A 17805-nucleotide genomic window follows, 5' to 3' on the forward strand; every position below is an offset into this window, starting at 1 on the left:
CCGATTGCTCAGGCCTGGCCACCAGACCGGAGGTCGACGGCGGAACGCGTCGCTCCGCGTCCCTGGCCGCGCTGGTCTCGCGCTAACTCTCGCGGCGCTCGTCCCGGGCTCGCGGCGGATCCCGCGTTCGACCCGGCTCCACGGCGGCCTGGCCAATGGCACCTCAGAGGAGGGGCGCTCCCAAGGCGCCCGAGGGCAACCGGGCAGCGGAGCGCCGGCGCCCGAGCAGGTACTGGTCAGCGCCGGGAGCGCGCGGACGGCGGCGTGGGCGGGGCCTGGTCGAGGGGGAGGGGCCTGGCCTGGAGGGGCGTGGCGTGGTGTGGCGGATCTGTGGGCGTGGCCCGGTCAGGAAAGGCTGGACCCAGTGTGGGCGGGACCTTTCCCGGGACGGGCCTGCAGTGTGGGTGTGGCCTCGAGGGGCGTGGTATATGCTTGGGCGAATCGGGCTCTAGAGGGGTGTGGTGTGTCTGGAGGGCGTGGCCTGAAGAATCCCGCGAGGCCCGCGCCAGGAGGATCGGGGCTGGGTGGGGGGCGGCCCAGGAGAGGGCAGACCGTCGTGAATTTTCTCTGACCTCTCTCACCCAACTGCCTAAATCTTTAAGAGCCAGGGGTGTATTTTAATCATTCCAGGATAAATTACCTTGTCGTCGTGCTTGCCCCATGGGCCATGGACCTTGCTCCAAATCCCCTTCTGTTTTGGCAAGATTCTAGGGGTGCAGCTTGAGCGAGCTTACCCTGAACAGGGGTGCTTATTTTGAGGAGACCTCCAGGGGAGTGTTGCATCCGAATCTGGCCCAGGAAGCTGTTTTTTCCCCTCTTGTCTCTGTACCTTCCTCTGTGTCCCTTTCTGTCTCAGCAGCCGGGCTGTTCCAGGCGAAGGTATCACCCACAGTTTTGCACCTGCAGTTGGGGTTCCAGCCCCTGCTGCTGAGATGGGCGGGCAGTCTCCCTGCCCCATCCGGAATTGGGGAAGAGAAATGATGGGGCCACCGGAGTGAGGTGTCCACCCTGGTCTAATTGGAGGAGGCCAGGTGGGCTGGAGGCTAGACAGCAGTTCTAGGAGTGGGGGTGGGGGTCTTTGTGTTCTGGGCAACTATGCTCCCTGTTTAAAATGATCATGTATTCACCCAATCTAGTCTGACTGAGCTGTGCCCACCTTGGTATTTATTTAATCAGAATTTGTGTGTTATATATATAGCAATTTGAAGTGTGGAGAGACATATAAAAATAGAAGGCAGGGGCTTCCCTGGTGGCGCAGTGGTTGAGAGTCCGCCTGCCGATGCAGGGGACACGGGTTCACGCCCCGGTCCGGGAAGATCCCACATGCTGCGGAGCAGTTAGGCCCGTGAGCCATGGCCGCTGAGCCTGCGCGTCCGGAGCCTGTGCTCTGCAACGGGAGAGGCCACAACAGTGAGAGGCCAGCGTATCTCAAAAAAAAAAAAAAAAAAAAAAAAAATAGAAGGCAGGCTCTCTGCTTTTAATCGTATACTTGAAGACATGAGGTGCACCTCCTGAAAGGATGCCTGGATCTCTTTTCTCATTTCTGCCAGTGCTTCAAGCCCTTCACACTTTTCTTAGATAACAGAGTGCACGGCTGCTCAGTTACACACACGTGAAAACACACGTGCATGTACACAGACACACATATGCATGGTTATATACCACCCAAACACACATAGACACACATGTGCACACACACACAGACATGCCTACAACTTCTGCACAGGCAGTGTGAATCCCACAGTTAACCCGGGTGGTACAGAAAGTGTCTTACCGGTGAATCATTTCTCTTGTACTTGTATTCTCTTTGTGGCTGGCTGGTGGTTTTAGTGAAGTGGGCTTGACTCATGCTTAACTTACTTCACATTGTGTGTGTGTGTGCACACGTGCATGCACACGCACGTGCACTGGGACCACATGCATGGGGTTGTGGCAGTCATTTTTGGATGCAGGCAACGTGATCGGTGCCACAGACTCTGCTAAGACCTCGCAGACAGGTTCTCCATGGGCCTGGCCAGGCTGGGAGGAACACCAACAGGCAGTTCATCTTGTTGCCCTTGGGAGCAAGTGAGCCCTGTCTGGTCATATGGGGTGAGGGGCACGTTCCCCACCACATCCTCCCATGCTGGCCAGTGCCTCTGGATTGATTGAGAGTAGCTCTGACAACGGCAAGCGTGGGAACAGTTTAAGGCTGTAACTAAGGGTAGGTGTGGTCTCTGGTCATTGTGGTCTCTGGTCATTGTGGTCTGCATTTTCAGCACATGCAGGTGCATTTGGGTGACCACAGCTGTTTTCTGTTCTCAGCACCAAGAGTGTCCGGGCGCCTCGGGATGTGTGGAAGAAGTGGCTGAGGGTTGCCGTCCTGGGGGCCTGCACCACGCTCGTCGCGCTCCTGCTCTGGGGCAGTCTGGGGGGTGATGACAGCATCACTGAGGTCCTAGCTCATCGAAGTGAGGTCCTGCCAGGCAGGTTCATCGAGGTGCCCTGCTCCGAGGACTATGACAGTCACCGAAGGTTTGAAGGTACGCGATGCTGAGGTGATCCGGGAAAGAGCAGTATGTTAACATGGAACTCAGTGTGTTCAAAATGCGTCTTTTGGGCTTCCCTGGTGGCGCAGTGGTTGAGAGTCCGCCTGCCGATGCAGGGGATGCGGGTTCGTGCCCCGGTCCGGGAGGATCCCACATGCCGCGGAGCGGCTGGGCCCGTGAGCCATGGCCACTGAGCCTGCGCGTCCTGAGCCTGTGCCCCGCAACGGCAGAGGCCACGGCAGTGAGAGCCCCGCATACCCCCCCCCCAAAAAAAAGCGTCTTTTTTTGCTGCAATGAATTGATGGGAATCAGGTTGAAAGTAGTGTGGGGGTGGCGTTGGGCAGGTGACCTTCCTCACCCCCTCCCCCGCCCCCGGTTGGTTAGCCCACACCTGGACCCGGAAGTGTGGGTGTTTCAGGCCCTGCCTGTGCAGGGGCAGGCCCACTGGTCACTGCCCAGGCCTCACGGCCCAGGCCGTGGCCAGTGTTTCACTGAGGTCCCCCACACTGTGGGTGCCATCTGATGGAAGAGGCGGTTTGCCTGGAAGGATGTAACAGAATTGGGATGATAGTAATGAGCAAGTGGAACCCAGAAAAGGCATTTTCTGTCTTAGGGTGTTGTTACTGCAGAAAATGTTGCAACAGGGAACGTAGATACCAGAGGCCCTTCCCCCATGTCGTGTGCCCCATCCCAGCGCCTGCCTCCTCTGCTCGAGGGCAGCAGTTTTAAAAACCTAACCAGAGTGACTGGGTTTTAAAGACAAAATTCAGTTTATTTTTCTCTTCGGAGACATGCTTTGGACTTGAACCAAGAAAATATTGCTAAATCCTTCCACCAAGGGGCGCCATTGTGATGCACACAAGTGGGGTTTAGATGAAGGGAGGCAAAGACCCGCCCAGGGAATGGGGGCTGCCTTTCCCCTCAGGGGTCAGGAAAGTGGATAGGTTCTGTTGTGGGCACGCTCTCTCTGTCTTGGTCAGCTTTTTCACTCTGAAGTCCCAGCTTTTGAGAACGTATTTTTCCTACCCATTTAGTAATTTATCAACATTAAAAAAAGTTGGAATGAGGTGCAGGGGGAGTTAGTGGAGACGGGTATGGGTTTTCATTTGGGAAGATGAGAATGTTCTGGAGATGATGGTGGGGATGGTTGTACAACAGTGTGATCGTAGTTAACGCCTCTGAATTGTACACTTTAAAATGGTTAAAATGGTAAATTTGGGGTTGTATATATTTCACCAAAAAAAAAAAAAAAAAGGTGGAGTGTGCATTAAAACCTCTGGACTCCCCGTCCCTCTCGACCCTCTCTCCTCCTGTAGCTGACAGGGGCTCCGCCTGCCCTGGGCCTGTGTGTCTGGGTGGTGTGTGTGCGTGTTTGCAGCGTGTGCACTCGTGTATGTGCACTGACATCATCAGCCGCTCACAACTCACTTTCTCACCAAAATTATGCCCTTGATGCTCATTCACATTGAGCCTATTGTGTCGCTGCTGAATTTTAAGATTTCAAGGTCGATGGGGCTTGGGTTCTCTCTAATTGCACTGTAGCTGGAGACTGTAACCTGTATGGTACAGACCTTGTGACGCTGAACCGACTTTCCTTTTGGGCTAATATGTCTTTGTTAACGTTGCACGTGTACCTGGAAAAATGTGTGTTTCTGAATGGTTGCTGCAGAGCTCTGCGTGCTTCCTAGTTCACGCTCACGAGTGCAGACTGTCTTCTTGAACTTGTGTCTCGCTGTCCACAGTTACCGGGAGCCACGAGGCAGGGTCCCCACTGAGACTCTGGGTCTGGTGGCCGCTTCGCCACCAGAGGTGTTTGAGGCGATGTCACTTGGTGCTTTTGTTGCCCCTGCATCTTCCTGGTGAAACTGTTCCTGTTATCAATCTTTTTGCCTCTCACAATTCTTTTGTGTTAAAATGTATTTGTTGATATGATGTCGCTCCCCAAGCTGTCTTTTGGTTATAGTTGTTTTTGCCTTTACCTTCAACCTTTATAAAAAGCATTTTTGTGTCTTAATAAAAACACCTATATTAATAGATCGTATTTAGCTCCGTGGAACTGAGGCACCCCTCCCCTAATGACCCCCATGTAGAAGTTTATTTTTCCCACATGATGAGACCCAGAAAAAGGCACCCCAGGCCAGCCTGGCTCCCTGTAAGCACCCCAGGCTGAGCGCCCCAGCTCTCCCACTCAGCGTGTGGCTCACATGGTCCCAAGACAATCGCTCCACCTCCAGGCACGTTCCAGGCAGGAAGAGAGAAAGGAGGATGAAAGCTAAAGGTCAGCCAGCCCAGCGTGTCCTAAGAGTGTCCCAAGGCCCCATCTCATCGGCCAGGACATATCCTAGGGCCCACCCAGTGTGAGGCAGCCAGCCTGCCCTTGGCGCCAGGACACCAGGGGCTTTGCTAAGCTTGTCCATCTCTGGTGCTCTCCCTCATCCTGGCCCCATCTACCTGACCCTGGCCCTTTCCACCCTGACCCTGGCCTTGTCCACCCCAACCCAGTGGCAACCCTGGCCACTTTAGCCCTGGTCCTGTCCACCCTGACCCTGGCCGTGTCCACCCTGGCCCTGTGCACCTGACCCTGGCCCCATCCAAGCTCCCCCATCCTCCTCCCTCTAAGCAGCTCAGTCCTGGGTGCAGAGGCAGGAGGAGGCAGGGTGGAGTGTGTGGTGAGCACCTTGGGGCAGCTTTGCCAGGCCCTGCAGAAGGACAGTGACTACAGTTGCAAGCACAGCTTTGGTCATCCAGGAGGCACTAGCCAACGGGTCTGGATCTGTAGTCAGTGATGGTTCTAGAATACTGTGGATGCCGCCTCTGGGCTGTTTTCTCAAGGGTGGGCAGAGTGTCAGCTGCTTCAGGAGTGACCCGCCTGGTGTGGGGCTGCCAGGACCACCCCCTCCCAGTGAGATGTGTGCGCCGCAGGGGGTCTGCTTGTACTGGAAAGTCACCGTTGCTTCTCTGAAATTCACATCTGACCGAGTGGCCTATATTTTATTTGCCAAACCTGGCCCCCTAATCCCATGGAAGGCAAGGCCCCATCCCACAAAATTCCGTTGTCCCTGGGGAGGGCCGCCCACAGGTGAGTCCTTGACAGCAGCGGGCAGCTCTTTTGTCGGGGTTCAGCGGGGGTGGCGTCTCATCCTGGCTCGACTCTCTCCAGGCTGCTCCCCGAGGAAGTGTGGCCGGGGCGTCAGCGATGCCATCATCACCAGGGACGAAGCCCGGAGGATTCGCAGGTACACGTGTCTCTGAGTTTCTGTCCTGAACGAGCAGGAGAGTGGGGCTGTGGGTGAAGCACAGAGAATTACTACTAAAAGGATGATTTAAAGAAATTCATTAGAACTCCCTAAGAATTCCCCTTTGCACTTCCAAGGCAAAGAGGGCCTTTTCTGATTTACAGGAGGAGAGGCTGTTATCAGTGATGTGGTTGCTGATGGAACCTTCCAGGGGCCTGGGCCCTCTCCAGGGGCAGCAGTTCTGTCCCAGTGGGGAGGTTGGGGGGATGCTCTCCCGTCAGCCATTGAGGGGGCCAGCAGGTGCCTGTGTAGAGACAGTGTGTTCACCCAGCAGCCCCAGGCGGTCACTAGACTAGTTTCGTCTCCTCTCCAAAACTGGTTGGGATAGCCCTTCTGCCTCCTAGCCGTGACTCATGACAGGGCAGGAAGTCTTACTCAGAAGTAGTTGGCACTGGATTTTTCCTTATTGTCTTTTAAAAACAAGATCTTGAAGCTCTGATTTTCCAACAGGGAGTTCAGACACAAGCATGTGCCCAGTGGAGCAGCGTCTGGTCCACATGCCGAGCTGCGTCTTGAGGGGAGATTCTCCTCCTGTTTCTAGATAACATTGTAGAGGCTGGTTGGGTGGGGAGGGTCCCTTGTGTGAGGGATGGATCCAGCCCCCAGTCAGTTTCCCGGGCGGCCATGAAGCATCTGTCAAAGGCACCAGAAGCTCCTGCATCTTTGGTGACGTGGGTGGTCCTGTGAGCTCCAGCACAGGCCACCATGTGGCCTCTGCCTCCTGAGCTGGTGATTACAAAGGCTGCCCCCCAGTCTGTGATGACAGGAGAGGGACCTTCCGGTCCAGAGGAACCCATTCAACTCAGCACCAGGTCTCTGAGCTAAAGATGGAAACTAAGCCCACTTGTCCCCAAGCTATGTCATATGTGGTTAAGGAGATGGTGACAAAATATTAACATTTACTCACTTAGCTTGAAAGTCAAGTCCTTTGGTCCAAACGTGTGATTTTGTCATAAACATTAAGCAGCCTGTTAACGTTGTGTTAGTCGTGCTGATTGATATGTGTCTAGATGTATCATAGATGATGCTGTTAACTGAATTCTGATTTAAGACGGTCTTCCCCACAGCATAGCCGAGAAGGGGCTGTCCCTGGGAGGATCGGACGGAGGGGTGAGTTGTGTGCCGTTCCTGCTTCGGTTTTCTTTTTACCCCTTTAACTTTGCTCTCCCTCTGAGGGGAAGGCGAGGGCACCGGGAGTGCAGGCCCTGCTCCTGGGAATGAAGTGTCCCCTCCCTTCACAGGAGGGCTGCCTTGGATCACATCTTTGTGTCAGGCACCCTGGCTGGGGGCCATGGGGGGAGGTCGTAGGCAGTGAGTGAACAGAGTGGGTGACGAGCAGGGGCCCACTGAGGCGGGTGATGGCCCTGGGAGTGGGAGAGCCAGCACATGCGGTAGGAGCTGGTGGGAAACAGTGAGGACCACGCAAGGTGGAGGAGGCTCCCATGGATGCTGCGTGGGGACTGTCATCCGCCAGGTGAGACTGCAGGGGGTCTAACAGTGGCCCCTGAAAGATGCATCCACCCAGAACTGTAAATGGAACCTTACCTGGGAAAAGGGTCTTTGCAGATGTCATTAAGTTACGGGTCCCAAGATGAGATCTTCCTGGATTATCAGGATGGACCCTAAATCCAAGGACAAGAGTCCTTGTAAGAGGAAGGCAGAGGGAGATTTGAGATTGAAGAGGAGGCCGTGTGAAGATGGAGGCAGAGGTGGAGTGATGTGGCACAAACCAAGGGACCCCTGGGACCACCAGAAGTCCAAAGATTCAAGGAAGGATCCTCCCCTGGCGCCTTTGGAAGGAGCGGGGCCCTGTCGACACCTTGATCTCGGCCTTCTGGCCTCCAGAGCTTGAGAGGATGAATTCCTGCTGTTTTAAGCCTATTGTTTACAGCAACCATGGGGAGCTCAGCCAGGCCGATGCAGCTCTGCATCTCATCCGCTTCCTGGGCAGGCTTAGGAGTCCACCCCCGCGAGCACCTTACGTTGGCCGGAGTTCTCGTGTGGTCCCAAATGGGGATCTCCTTGCCTGGCATGTGGGCCCGTAGGAAGATCCACTCTCCTCTGCATAGTTTGGTGATTATCTTCATGAGTCTTTTATTCTGCAGACTCTTTCCTCTTGAGTTCTGAAAATTAAGCTTCTCCTTTTATTTTGGTTCAGTTCAGGGGGAATATTTATTAAAAACCTATTTGTGCGTGGACTCATCTTTTACTCTGTGCTCAGCATTTACTCGGGAAGTTGTCTTGCAATGAATCATCCAGGTTTGATACCTTTAAGTGCAGTTAACATTTTTAAAGCCCAAATTGTGTTCAAACAAACCCCTGGGCTGATCGCTGCATCCATGAGAAAAGACACCCAGACAGGGTAGAGGTGGTCCGTGCTGGCGCACACTCAGCTCTCAAGACATGGGAAGGCCCCCTGGAGGCAGGGTGGGCAGGGGTGGAAAACACTGGCTGTTCATTAAAGAGTTATGACCCAGCGATTCCGCTCCTGGGCATTTACCCAGGAGAAAGAGAGCATCTCCCATGATGAAATGCTGTCCCAGTGTCACAGCCACTTCATTTACAACAGCCGTAAGCTGGAAACAGCCCACGTGTCCATCTCCAGGTGAATGGACCAACAAGTGACTCCTACACAAACGATGGGTGCCCCTTGGCCAGGAGACAGTGGGCGGCAGGTACCTGCACCGACTGGAGGGAGTCACAGGGAGGCAACGCTGAGTGAAAGGAGCCAGGCCAAGAGCGAGTGCACCTTCGTGACTCCAGGGCCTCGGGTTCTAGAAAGTAACCAACTGCTGTGGCAGAAAGCACCTGGGGACGGGCAGGAGGGAGGGGTTGCAAAGGGTGCAAGGTGATGGGGTGATGGATGTGTGTCCTGTCCTGGTGGTGATGGTGGTTTCGCTGGTGCATGCCAGCATCAAAACTTACCAAACTGGGGCTTCCCTGGTGGCGCAGTGGTTGAGAGTCCGCCTGCCGATGCAGGGGACACGGGTTCGTGCCCCGGTCTGGGAAGATTCCACATGCAGCGGAGCGGCTGGGCCCGTGAGCCATGGCCGCTGAGCCTGCACATCCGGAGCCTGTGCTCCGCAGCGGGAGAGGCCACAACAGTGAGAGGCCCGCGTACCGCAAAAACAACAACAACAACAACAAAACGTACCAAACTGAGCGCTTTAAACAGGAGCCGGTCGTTGTGTGTTGCTCATACCACAGCAAAGCTGGGGGAAGGGCTTGTTCTTAGACCCATGGAGGAACTGTATCTGCGGACTGTTTTCAGAATTTTAGACCAGAGAGTCTTCATTCTTAGGGCAGGAGAGAAATATCCGCTGTCACACACCTTTGTCCAAATGTCTTGAAACCCAGCCCGTGTGCATCGTCGCCCTGACCCAGGTGTGCAAAGATGGGTCTCGGGAACACGTGTTTAACGTTGGTGGCTTTTAGAGCTCGGTCGCCTGCCAGGAGGCCCTCACGCTGCCCTGCCAACGTCTTTTCCAGGCGTCTATCCTGGACCTGCACTCGGGGGCCTTGTCTGTCGGGAAGCACTTTGTGAACCTGTACAGGTGAGAACCCCGGGGTCGGGGGTGGGGGTGGGGTCTCTGCTCGTTTCTTAGCTGGAGACACCTGAGTGAGGCTTGCGTGTATGGATCAGAGCAGCTTCAAGTCTTGGGTAAACTATGACGTTTGCCATCGGGCCGAGGCCAGATGAGGACTGGAAGATGCAGCTCTTCCGAAGGGCAGGATCCTTGCCGGCTAGCTTCAGGGGAACAGCTTAGTTAGGAATGGACCAAGGGGTGGGGTTGGAGGGAGAGGTGGGAGAGGTGAGTGGCAGGCCAGGCTCCTGAGAGCTGCCTCCTGAGAGGCTTTGATCCTCCCCGAGGGCCAGGAGAAGCAAGAGATTCCCCCAACCTTGATAAATGTCACCCCACCTGCCAGGTACCTCCCTCCCACCCTCCTCCCTTTTACCATACAGTTATCATTGTAGAAGGAGCAGCTCCAAGATAATAAGGACCAGCTGGTTTTCAGGGACTTGCTGGTTAACTGGAGGAAAGGCTGAATTGAAAGGAAATAAGGAAACATTAATAAAACATCACGTTTGTTAATACTCATTTTTTCACAGATACTTTGGGGATAAAATACAAACTATCTTCTCAGAAGAGGACTTCCAGTTGTACCGGTGAGGGAAGGAATGCCCAGGTCAGGAGGGGGGAAGGTGGCGGCGGGGCTGGGAGTGCTGGGGTCAGTCCTGCAGAGAACTGACCCTCAGGTTCCTGGGTGTGCACATGATACCCTGTCCCACGTGTGCGGACCTGTGTGTGCATCTGTTCACCTTTCACCTTAGCCAGCCCTTGTCTTTCTGTAGTGTTACCAAACCCAGGTCTGGCTGCTTGCTCCTCGAAAACCAATTCTTGAGAGACAAATGTTGGTGGGGAAGGAAAGGTTGCTTTATTTCAGAGGCCAGCAACCGGGGGAGAGGGTGGACTCCTGTCCGGGAACCAACTCCCAATTGCTGCTCAGGGGACAGGGGCTTTTAAAGGGGAGTTTCAGGGTTATATAGGCAGAGAGAGGGAGCAGAACAGCATAGTCAGTTCTGACAGTCAGCTTGAAACCAGTAATGTGGTCTGATCAGCGTCACCTTGGTTGTTTTAAGTACAGTTAATCTTTAGTTCCAGGGTTTGTTCCCATGTCTCTGAGGCCAGTTCTCGGAATTGTGTGAAGTGGAGGAGCTTATGTCATGGCTTCAATTTGGTCATCATGTAGTCATCCTCCTCCCCCTGGTGGGGGCTTCAGTAGCTGCAAAACAGCTCACGGGATATGGCTCAGAATATTATCTATAGCCCTTAAGGAGGAACTAAAGGTCCTTGACTATGCTTAATGACTAAACTATTATTATCTGGTCTCGTTTGACTATTTTCCTTTGTTTCTGCATTTTCTCACTTCTCTGATTAAACTTATTCTTTGGCTAAAGTGTTTCCACAGACAAAAGGCAGGCTGAGAACATGGGGGCTGGGGGCAAGGACCAGAGGGTCCTGCTCTGTTTCAGTGTCACACGGTGCGGGCCCTATGGGCCCGGGGAGAATTCTTTCCTGTGTGGCTGACACCTGTGTCCTCTCGGCAGGGACCTGCGGCAGAAGGTCCAGCTGGCAATCGCCCAGGCATTTGGCATCAGCGCGTCCTTGCTGCACCTGACGAAGCCCACCTTCTTCTCCCGCATCAACAGCACGGCGGCCCGCACGGCTCATGACGAGTACTGGCACGCGCACGTGGACAAGGTGAGCGAACCTGGGGCTTGTCTACCACGGCCCAAGCTGGGTGCTGTCTGCTCACGTGGTCAGGGTTTTAGAAGTTTCCTCTCTCACTGATGCGGTCGAGGAGATAAGACTTGTTTCTCGTGTGACGAGGTGAGAGAAGACTGTGAAAAGCACATTACAAAACAGTGAGGGCCTGTTGGGGACCATCCTTTGCTACTTGTTCCCACACGCAGAGCTGTGTCCACCTGAGCTGTGAGCTTATCGTCGGATGTAACCTGACCCGGCCCTGATTGACCTGGCCTTCCTGTCGTGTGGTCTCCCCTCGGGCCTGCGTCCCTGCCCAGGAGGCCCCCTTCTCCCCACTTTTCACCTTTTCTTGGGAAGATCTCTCGACCACTCCAGATTCTGCAGATTCCCCTTTCTTGATCTCTTGTTGTTCCCTAGACACAGTGGCACCTCATCAATCAGTGGTCCTGATCAGCCACAACTGAAGCCCTCTCCCGCCTGCATTGCAGCCACTGCCCTGCCCCGCTCAGCCAGCGCGCGCAGCATGGTGCCAGGGGATAGTTGGCCGCGGAAACATCTGAGGGCTGTTGGCGGTCACCCCAGCCGCGGGAGTGCTCAGGTGACCCAGATAAATCTCTGTGTCGCTTGACCCTGGAACAAAGGAAGCGAAGTGAAAAATAAGCAGAGAGTTTGAGCAGAAGCTCGCAGACTGGGCTTCTGCCTGAAATTCAGTTGGATATTCGTGTGTTTATTTAATCTCGACTGTCTGAGCTCAGTGGAGGAGGGCAGCACTTAAATGTGGTTAGTGAGATTGAGGAACCCAGTATTTAATTAAATTAACTTAAATTGAAGTAGCTTTATGTGGCCAGTGGCTTGTCTGAGCCAGGGCAGCTCGGAGGGCTCGATGGAACTCGGGTTAGAAGTGTGGGCTTCACCCTAAGGGGGCGTACGGTGTCTGCTTGTTCTCTTCCCATGGGCTTAAGGTTGATCAGTGGGTTTGGATTGATCCATCCACGATCAAGCTTCCTGTCCACCCTCACTTCATGGCTCTAGCAGCCATTGACCCATTGATAACCATTGCCCAGGTGCATTATTTCATTAGGGGACCAGGACCGAGACCTTCAGTATAAGATCATCGTAGATATTGCAGAGGGAAAAACAGGGTTTTATGGGGTTGAGGGCAAAGATGACGTGTGTGGAGGACAGACAGGTTCGCACAGCAAGGAGCCTCATGCGTGGGATGGAGTCCGGAGAATTTCCCTGCAACGAAGGAAGAGCAGCCCTCCATGTACCGGGAAGTGTGGGTTCAGGAAAGACAACACTGAATGTAGCCTGGTTCGGTGATCCAGCTTCAAAGGAAGAAAGATAAGGAAGAAATTCTTCAGGCAGAGAAAACGAGTCAACAGTGACAAGTGGGGTAGCCTCAGACATCTCAGACCCAGGAGACCTCGGGACAGGGTCTACAGGACCAGGGTGGCTATCACAGCCAAGGGGTCACTCACGCATGGACACAGCAAAAAGACATACTCGCACAAGGGGACCCCATGCATCTGCTCCTTGCCTTGAAGCTCTCCAGCCTCTAGCTCAGGACAGCTCAGGCCCTGCTGGCCTCTGCCATCTCCGGCACCTGCCATTACCCACCTCCTTCCCAGGTCACTGTGTTCATGTGGGTTTGGGGTGGTTCCTTTGCAGAATCTGAGCTGGGTGAGTAGGAGAGGGTCAGGCTCCTGGACAACCCCCGCCCCCGGGTCTCTTTTATGTTTTATGCAGGTAGTGGACATGAGGTTCACTGCTGAAGCGATTCAGAAGCACTGCCCTGGGCTGTTCTCAGGTTTAGGTCACTTTGATGTTTGCTTGGTGCCCTGATGCTGGATAAGGGGCCCGTAAATGGGGTCTTGGTGGGGGAGGTGGAGGGAGCTCAGGTCTGTGTAGAAAGTCCAGTCCCACAGATGGCGTGGTACTGAGTTCATGAGAAGGTGACGGGGACTCAGTCACCTTGGCAGGCTTGCTGCCTCTCCCCCCTGGTCAGCTCACCCTCAGGAGATGACCACTGTCACGGTGATGGTGGCCTAGCTGGTTGCAGGGGGAGCGGGGCTTTTGGACTTTTTGAGCCTTGATCAAATGTGTTATGGATATTGATCTGGGGCTTCTGTGTACTGTTCCCATGGTGCCTGCAGGTGTCAGTAAAATCATTTAAGAATCTATTCCTAAACACAGCAGCTCAGATAACAGGAGCCTGGGGCTGTGTGATAGGGCACTGATAGGATACTGATAGGATGACTTTGGGCTGCCTTCCTTGGACTCTTTCATTCTTCCTTATCTCTTATCCCAGTCTTGCTAATTGAATGATTCCTCAGGCTGGGAGCTGTTATCATGTGATTAAAATTCCTTGTACAGGCAAAATAGCCTATCTCACTGATTCCCTCTATTAAGTAGGTGCTAATTTGTGTGAGTTCTTATGTCCTTGGAAACAACACCTGCTTCACATATTACAGACAACAAACTCCTCTATCTCACATTGAAATCAAGTTCTTCATATGGCACCCCTTACCTATAATAAGTCCTGAAGATCCACAGATGGGACAACTATCTGGCCACCTCCCCTCCCGGACTTCAAGGGGTCCTTGGGAAACAACTGATAGTGCCTCCTGTTTACATTATATCCAGGCCCAGAGGGTCCACGCTCCTATGAGCCCAGAGCACAGATTTCACCCCCATCCCCTGCTTTCCACCGCCCATGCCGTCTTCCAAAAGAACGTCCACGCAAAGAGGGCCAGACAGGAAAGGACAGACAGCGTAGCGTGGGCACTGGGTGGTGGTGGTGGGGGGAGTTAAGTGTTTAATGGGAACAGAGTTTCAGTTTGGGAGGATGAAGGGTTCTGGCGATGGTCGGCGTGGGTGGGTGCACAACAGTGTGAGTGTGCTTAGTGCCCCTGAGCTGTGCACTCAACGATGGGTAAAGCAGTAAATTGTATGGTTTGTGTCTTTTACCACAATTTAAAAGAAAGCTTGGAGTGCCCACATCTGGAGAAAGAGCGGAAGCACCACCTTTGCTCCCTGTGCTGACGCGGGAGGGTCCTGTTGGCGGGTGGGTGGGTGGCGTGGCGGCCCTGGGGGTCACGCGTGTGGGCTTCTTGGCGTGGGCTGCGCCTCTGACTGTGCGGGAGCCAGGCGGGCCCGCGCGCCTGTGCTCGGCAGAGGGTTTTCTGTAGTTGGGAGGCAGCGCGAGGCCTCGGTCTGTCCCTTCCTGAGGAGCGTGTCCTCCCGCAAGCAGACGGTGACACGCCCTCAACGGTCCGCCCGCAGGTGACCTACGGCTCCTTCGACTACACATCGCTGCTGTACCTCTCCGACTACCTGGATGACTTCGGTGGCGGGCGGTTTGTGTTCATGGAGGTGGGGGCCAACAAGACGGTGGAGCCGAGAGCAGGTAGGACTCATGGGCGGGCCTTTCCCCGGATGCTGTGTTTACGGTGTGTCCAGTGTGTCCATGGAGCACATTCATCAGAGGAGGAGGCGGGCGTGGCCACGGTCACTGCTGTCACTGCAGAGCGAGTTCCCAGAGCCAGCCCCCGCTCCATCCCCTGTAGTGACTCGAAGCTTAAGACGAGGAAGTGATCCTGACCTAATGTCGGTAAACCGCACCCGAGCACAGGGACCTGCCTCCCCGACCTGGTGGTCCCAGAGCTCTCGCTGCCCCCAGCCCAGCTCGGACACTCAGTGCTGCTCAGTGAGCATGCGTGGAGCGAGGAATCGTCCCCTCTCCTCCCCAGGTTTTGGGGTGGGGAGGGGCGGGGATCCCCCAGGGGCTTCCTGAGGGGCAGCCCAGGCCCCGGCCCAGCCCCAGATGAGACTCAGAGACAGAGCCAGGCCATTTGGCTCTGGCCTGGGCACCTCGACTGTGCCAGCACCATTCACCTGCTGCCGTGGCTCACCCGACCCCACAGTGTCACCCTGCTTACTGTGTGTGTAGCTGTGTCCGCTTCCGCCTGGCAGCAGGCAGCTCAAACCAACGAGGCTGTCCACCTGTGTTGGTTTAGAACGTTCCCGTTAGCCATGAGGCAGTCCTGCAAGCCACTGCGTCCCCTCCTGTGCATCCAGGTTTCCAACAGGTACATTCCCCTTCCGCCTCAGCATTTCTCGGAGTGAGGGTCTGCTGGTGATGGTTTTTCTGAAAATGTCCTTATTTCACCTTTTTTTCTAAAGGATATTTTCACTGGATGTGAAATTCTGGATTGGTGGGGTTTTTTTCCTTTTTCTTTAAAAGCATCGTCCCTTTCCACTGGCTCCCCTGTTGCTGTCACCGCTGTCACTGCCCCATAGTAGCTGCCTCTTTGCTCTGCCACCTCCAGGATGTTCTCTAATCTCTGCTTTCATCAGTTTGACTATGATGTGCCTCAGTGTGGGGTTGTTTGTATTTATCCCACTTGGAGTATTTATCTTGCTCAGCTTATTGGATTAAAAGTCAAAGTTTTCATCACATTAGGGAAAATGTTGGTCATTTTTTTCTTCAAATCGCCTTTTCCTGCCCCAGTATGAACCTCTCCTCTCTTCGAGGCTCCAACATGAATGGTGGATGGTTTCCTATTGTCCCACAGGCCACGAGGAGCTTCACTTTTCCTCAGTCCTTTTCTTCTCTGTTTTTTGGTGCCTCTGTTTGCAAAGTGTGCAGAAATGCTGGGGTGGGGGTGGGGGCGCCCAGAGACCCCCACTCTTGCTGCAAGTCGGCGACATTTGATGACTGTGTCTGCAGCGGGGTGGCGGTGGGGGCGTGCACAGATGGCGTGGATGGGCAGACGGCCTGGCTACGTGTCCGAGGTCTCAGGTGTGACTGAAAGTGGAAAGACTGAGGACAAAACGTCCTTCAGCAGCGTGAGCCTCAGAAAGTGGCGTGACTCCAGATTGCTCTGGGAGAGAGTGTTTCCTTCAGGTCAGGGGCGGCCTGGCTGGCCCAGAGGAGGGTCTGAGTTCCTGGTGTCCCCAGGCCCCCATGCAGAGGTTTCCGTGTGTCACACGATTTCTTTTGCTCCCTTGTTTCCGGGCAGAGCACGGTTCTCTGTTTAAAACCAGAAAGCAGCAGACTCTGGGGTAGACTCTTCTCCTCTCTCAAAGATTTAGCAGTCGAGTTCCTGGCAGTGACCTTTTGAAGAGAAATGAAGTTGTCATGGGACATTTGGGGCAGGGCCGTGTGGCGGCGACGCGGCGCCTACAGGATCCCGGGGCTCCTCCCCGACGATTCTGTAACGGTCAACTCGTTTGTCCTAAAAAATCTGTGGTGGGGGCTTCCCTGGTGGCGCAGTGGTTGAGAGTCCGGGGACGCGGGTTCGTGCCCTGGTCTGGGAAGATCCCACATGCCGCGGAGCAGCTGGGCCCGTGAGCCATGGCCGCTGAGCCTGCGCATCCGGAGCCTGTGCTCCGCAAAGGGAGAGGCCACAACAGTGAGAGGCCCACGTACCGCAAAAAAAAAAAAAAAAAAAAAAAACTATGGTGGGTGTATGAGGCCAGTTAAATATGGAAGCACACAAACACGAGGTTCTCTGAACACAGGTGGGTGGAGGACCCCCGCTCCAGGACGCTCGGAAGCCACCTCCTGAGTCCTGTCTTCAGCTGCCCTGGAGGGAGCTACAGACGCTGGGTGTTTGTCTCGACGTGTCTTTCCTGATCCTTTGCTAAAACATTGTCACCACCTTCCAGGGTTTGGTTTTGTTCCATGTGTGATTAGAAATAAGATCATAAGGTGGGCCCGAGGAGGTCACATGGCTCGTAGAGGCCCCTGGGGGTGGCAGCAGGGCCTCACCCCAAGTCCAGGTTGCCCCACAAAGAGCCTGCGGAGGCTGGGCCGGGTGCTGGGGTGCCCTTCGTCCTGTGCGAGTGTTCTCCTGCTGGTTTGTCTCCAACCCCCGCCTTCCTGCATCAGCTGTTTCTCCAGCCTGCCCGGTTGGTCGTGTTGCTGCGTTGGCCTAAACACAGGTCCTCTGAGGCCTGACCACGCATGTGGCCTTGAAGTCATGCTCTGCTCTCCTCTCTCCCAGGTCGGGTGTCCTTCTTCACCTCGGGGTCCGAGAACCTGCACCGGGTGGAGAAGGTTCACTGGGGCACCCGCTACGCCATCACCATCGCCTTCACCTGCGACCCCGACCATGGCATTGTGGACCCAACGTTCACGTAGCCCTGGGAGGCCTGTCCAGCAGCCCTGCAGGGAAGCAGCCACGCTGGACACACACCCCTTCCCTCTCGCTCAGCCCATTTCCACTGAACAAGGTGCCTTACGAATCATCCTGAATTTTGATTTGCTAACATTTGATCATTTTCCAACTGTGAGTAAATGGGGGGAACCAGTTTCCGCTCACAAGCATCAGCGTTGGCTCTGCTATGCTGATGTGGGGCCCGGGAGCTGGCAGGGCCACCATGCCCTCCTTTTCTCAGGAAGGGATCCTGTGCCCGGGGTGGAATCCCCGTTTGTCAGCAGACAGAGGATCATTACCCGGCCACTGGAGACCGACTTAAGTGTGGATGAAGCTGAGTGGGGCCAGCAGCCTCCACTCGGGGAAGCAGAATCAGCATTATGGCACCTTGGAGAAGGTTCCAGGGGCAGGCAGCTCTGGGAGCAGCAGCTGGAGGGCTGGGAGGGCTGATACTGCTGGATACTGGGTGGAGGCGAACATCTGATGTTCTGGCGGCTCTGGGCAGAGCCCCCAACACTGCTGGCCACTGAGAGTCACACTGGCACCA

The 17805-nt window shown here is 54.8% G+C and overlaps 1 protein-coding gene across 1 annotated transcript; it reads left to right on the forward strand.

Moving 5' to 3' along the window:
* Window positions 1-155: 155 nt before the first annotated feature.
* Window positions 156-17509, forward strand: OGFOD3 (2-oxoglutarate and iron dependent oxygenase domain containing 3; the record flags this gene model as incomplete). Its single annotated transcript, XM_079724839.1, has 9 exons — window positions 156-229; window positions 2305-2522; window positions 5689-5764; window positions 6892-6934; window positions 9314-9378; window positions 9936-9992; window positions 10935-11088; window positions 14380-14503; window positions 17106-17509. 9 exons carry the CDS (start codon window positions 156-158, stop codon window positions 17240-17242), a joined length of 948 nt encoding a protein of 315 aa, XP_079580965.1. The 3' UTR covers window positions 17243-17509.
* Between the last annotated feature and the right edge of the window lie 296 nt (window positions 17510-17805).

The sequence above is a fragment of the Hyperoodon ampullatus genome (genome assembly GCF_949752795.1).
Source record: "Hyperoodon ampullatus genome assembly, chromosome: 19".
Taxonomy (NCBI): domain Eukaryota; kingdom Metazoa; phylum Chordata; class Mammalia; order Artiodactyla; family Ziphiidae; genus Hyperoodon; species Hyperoodon ampullatus.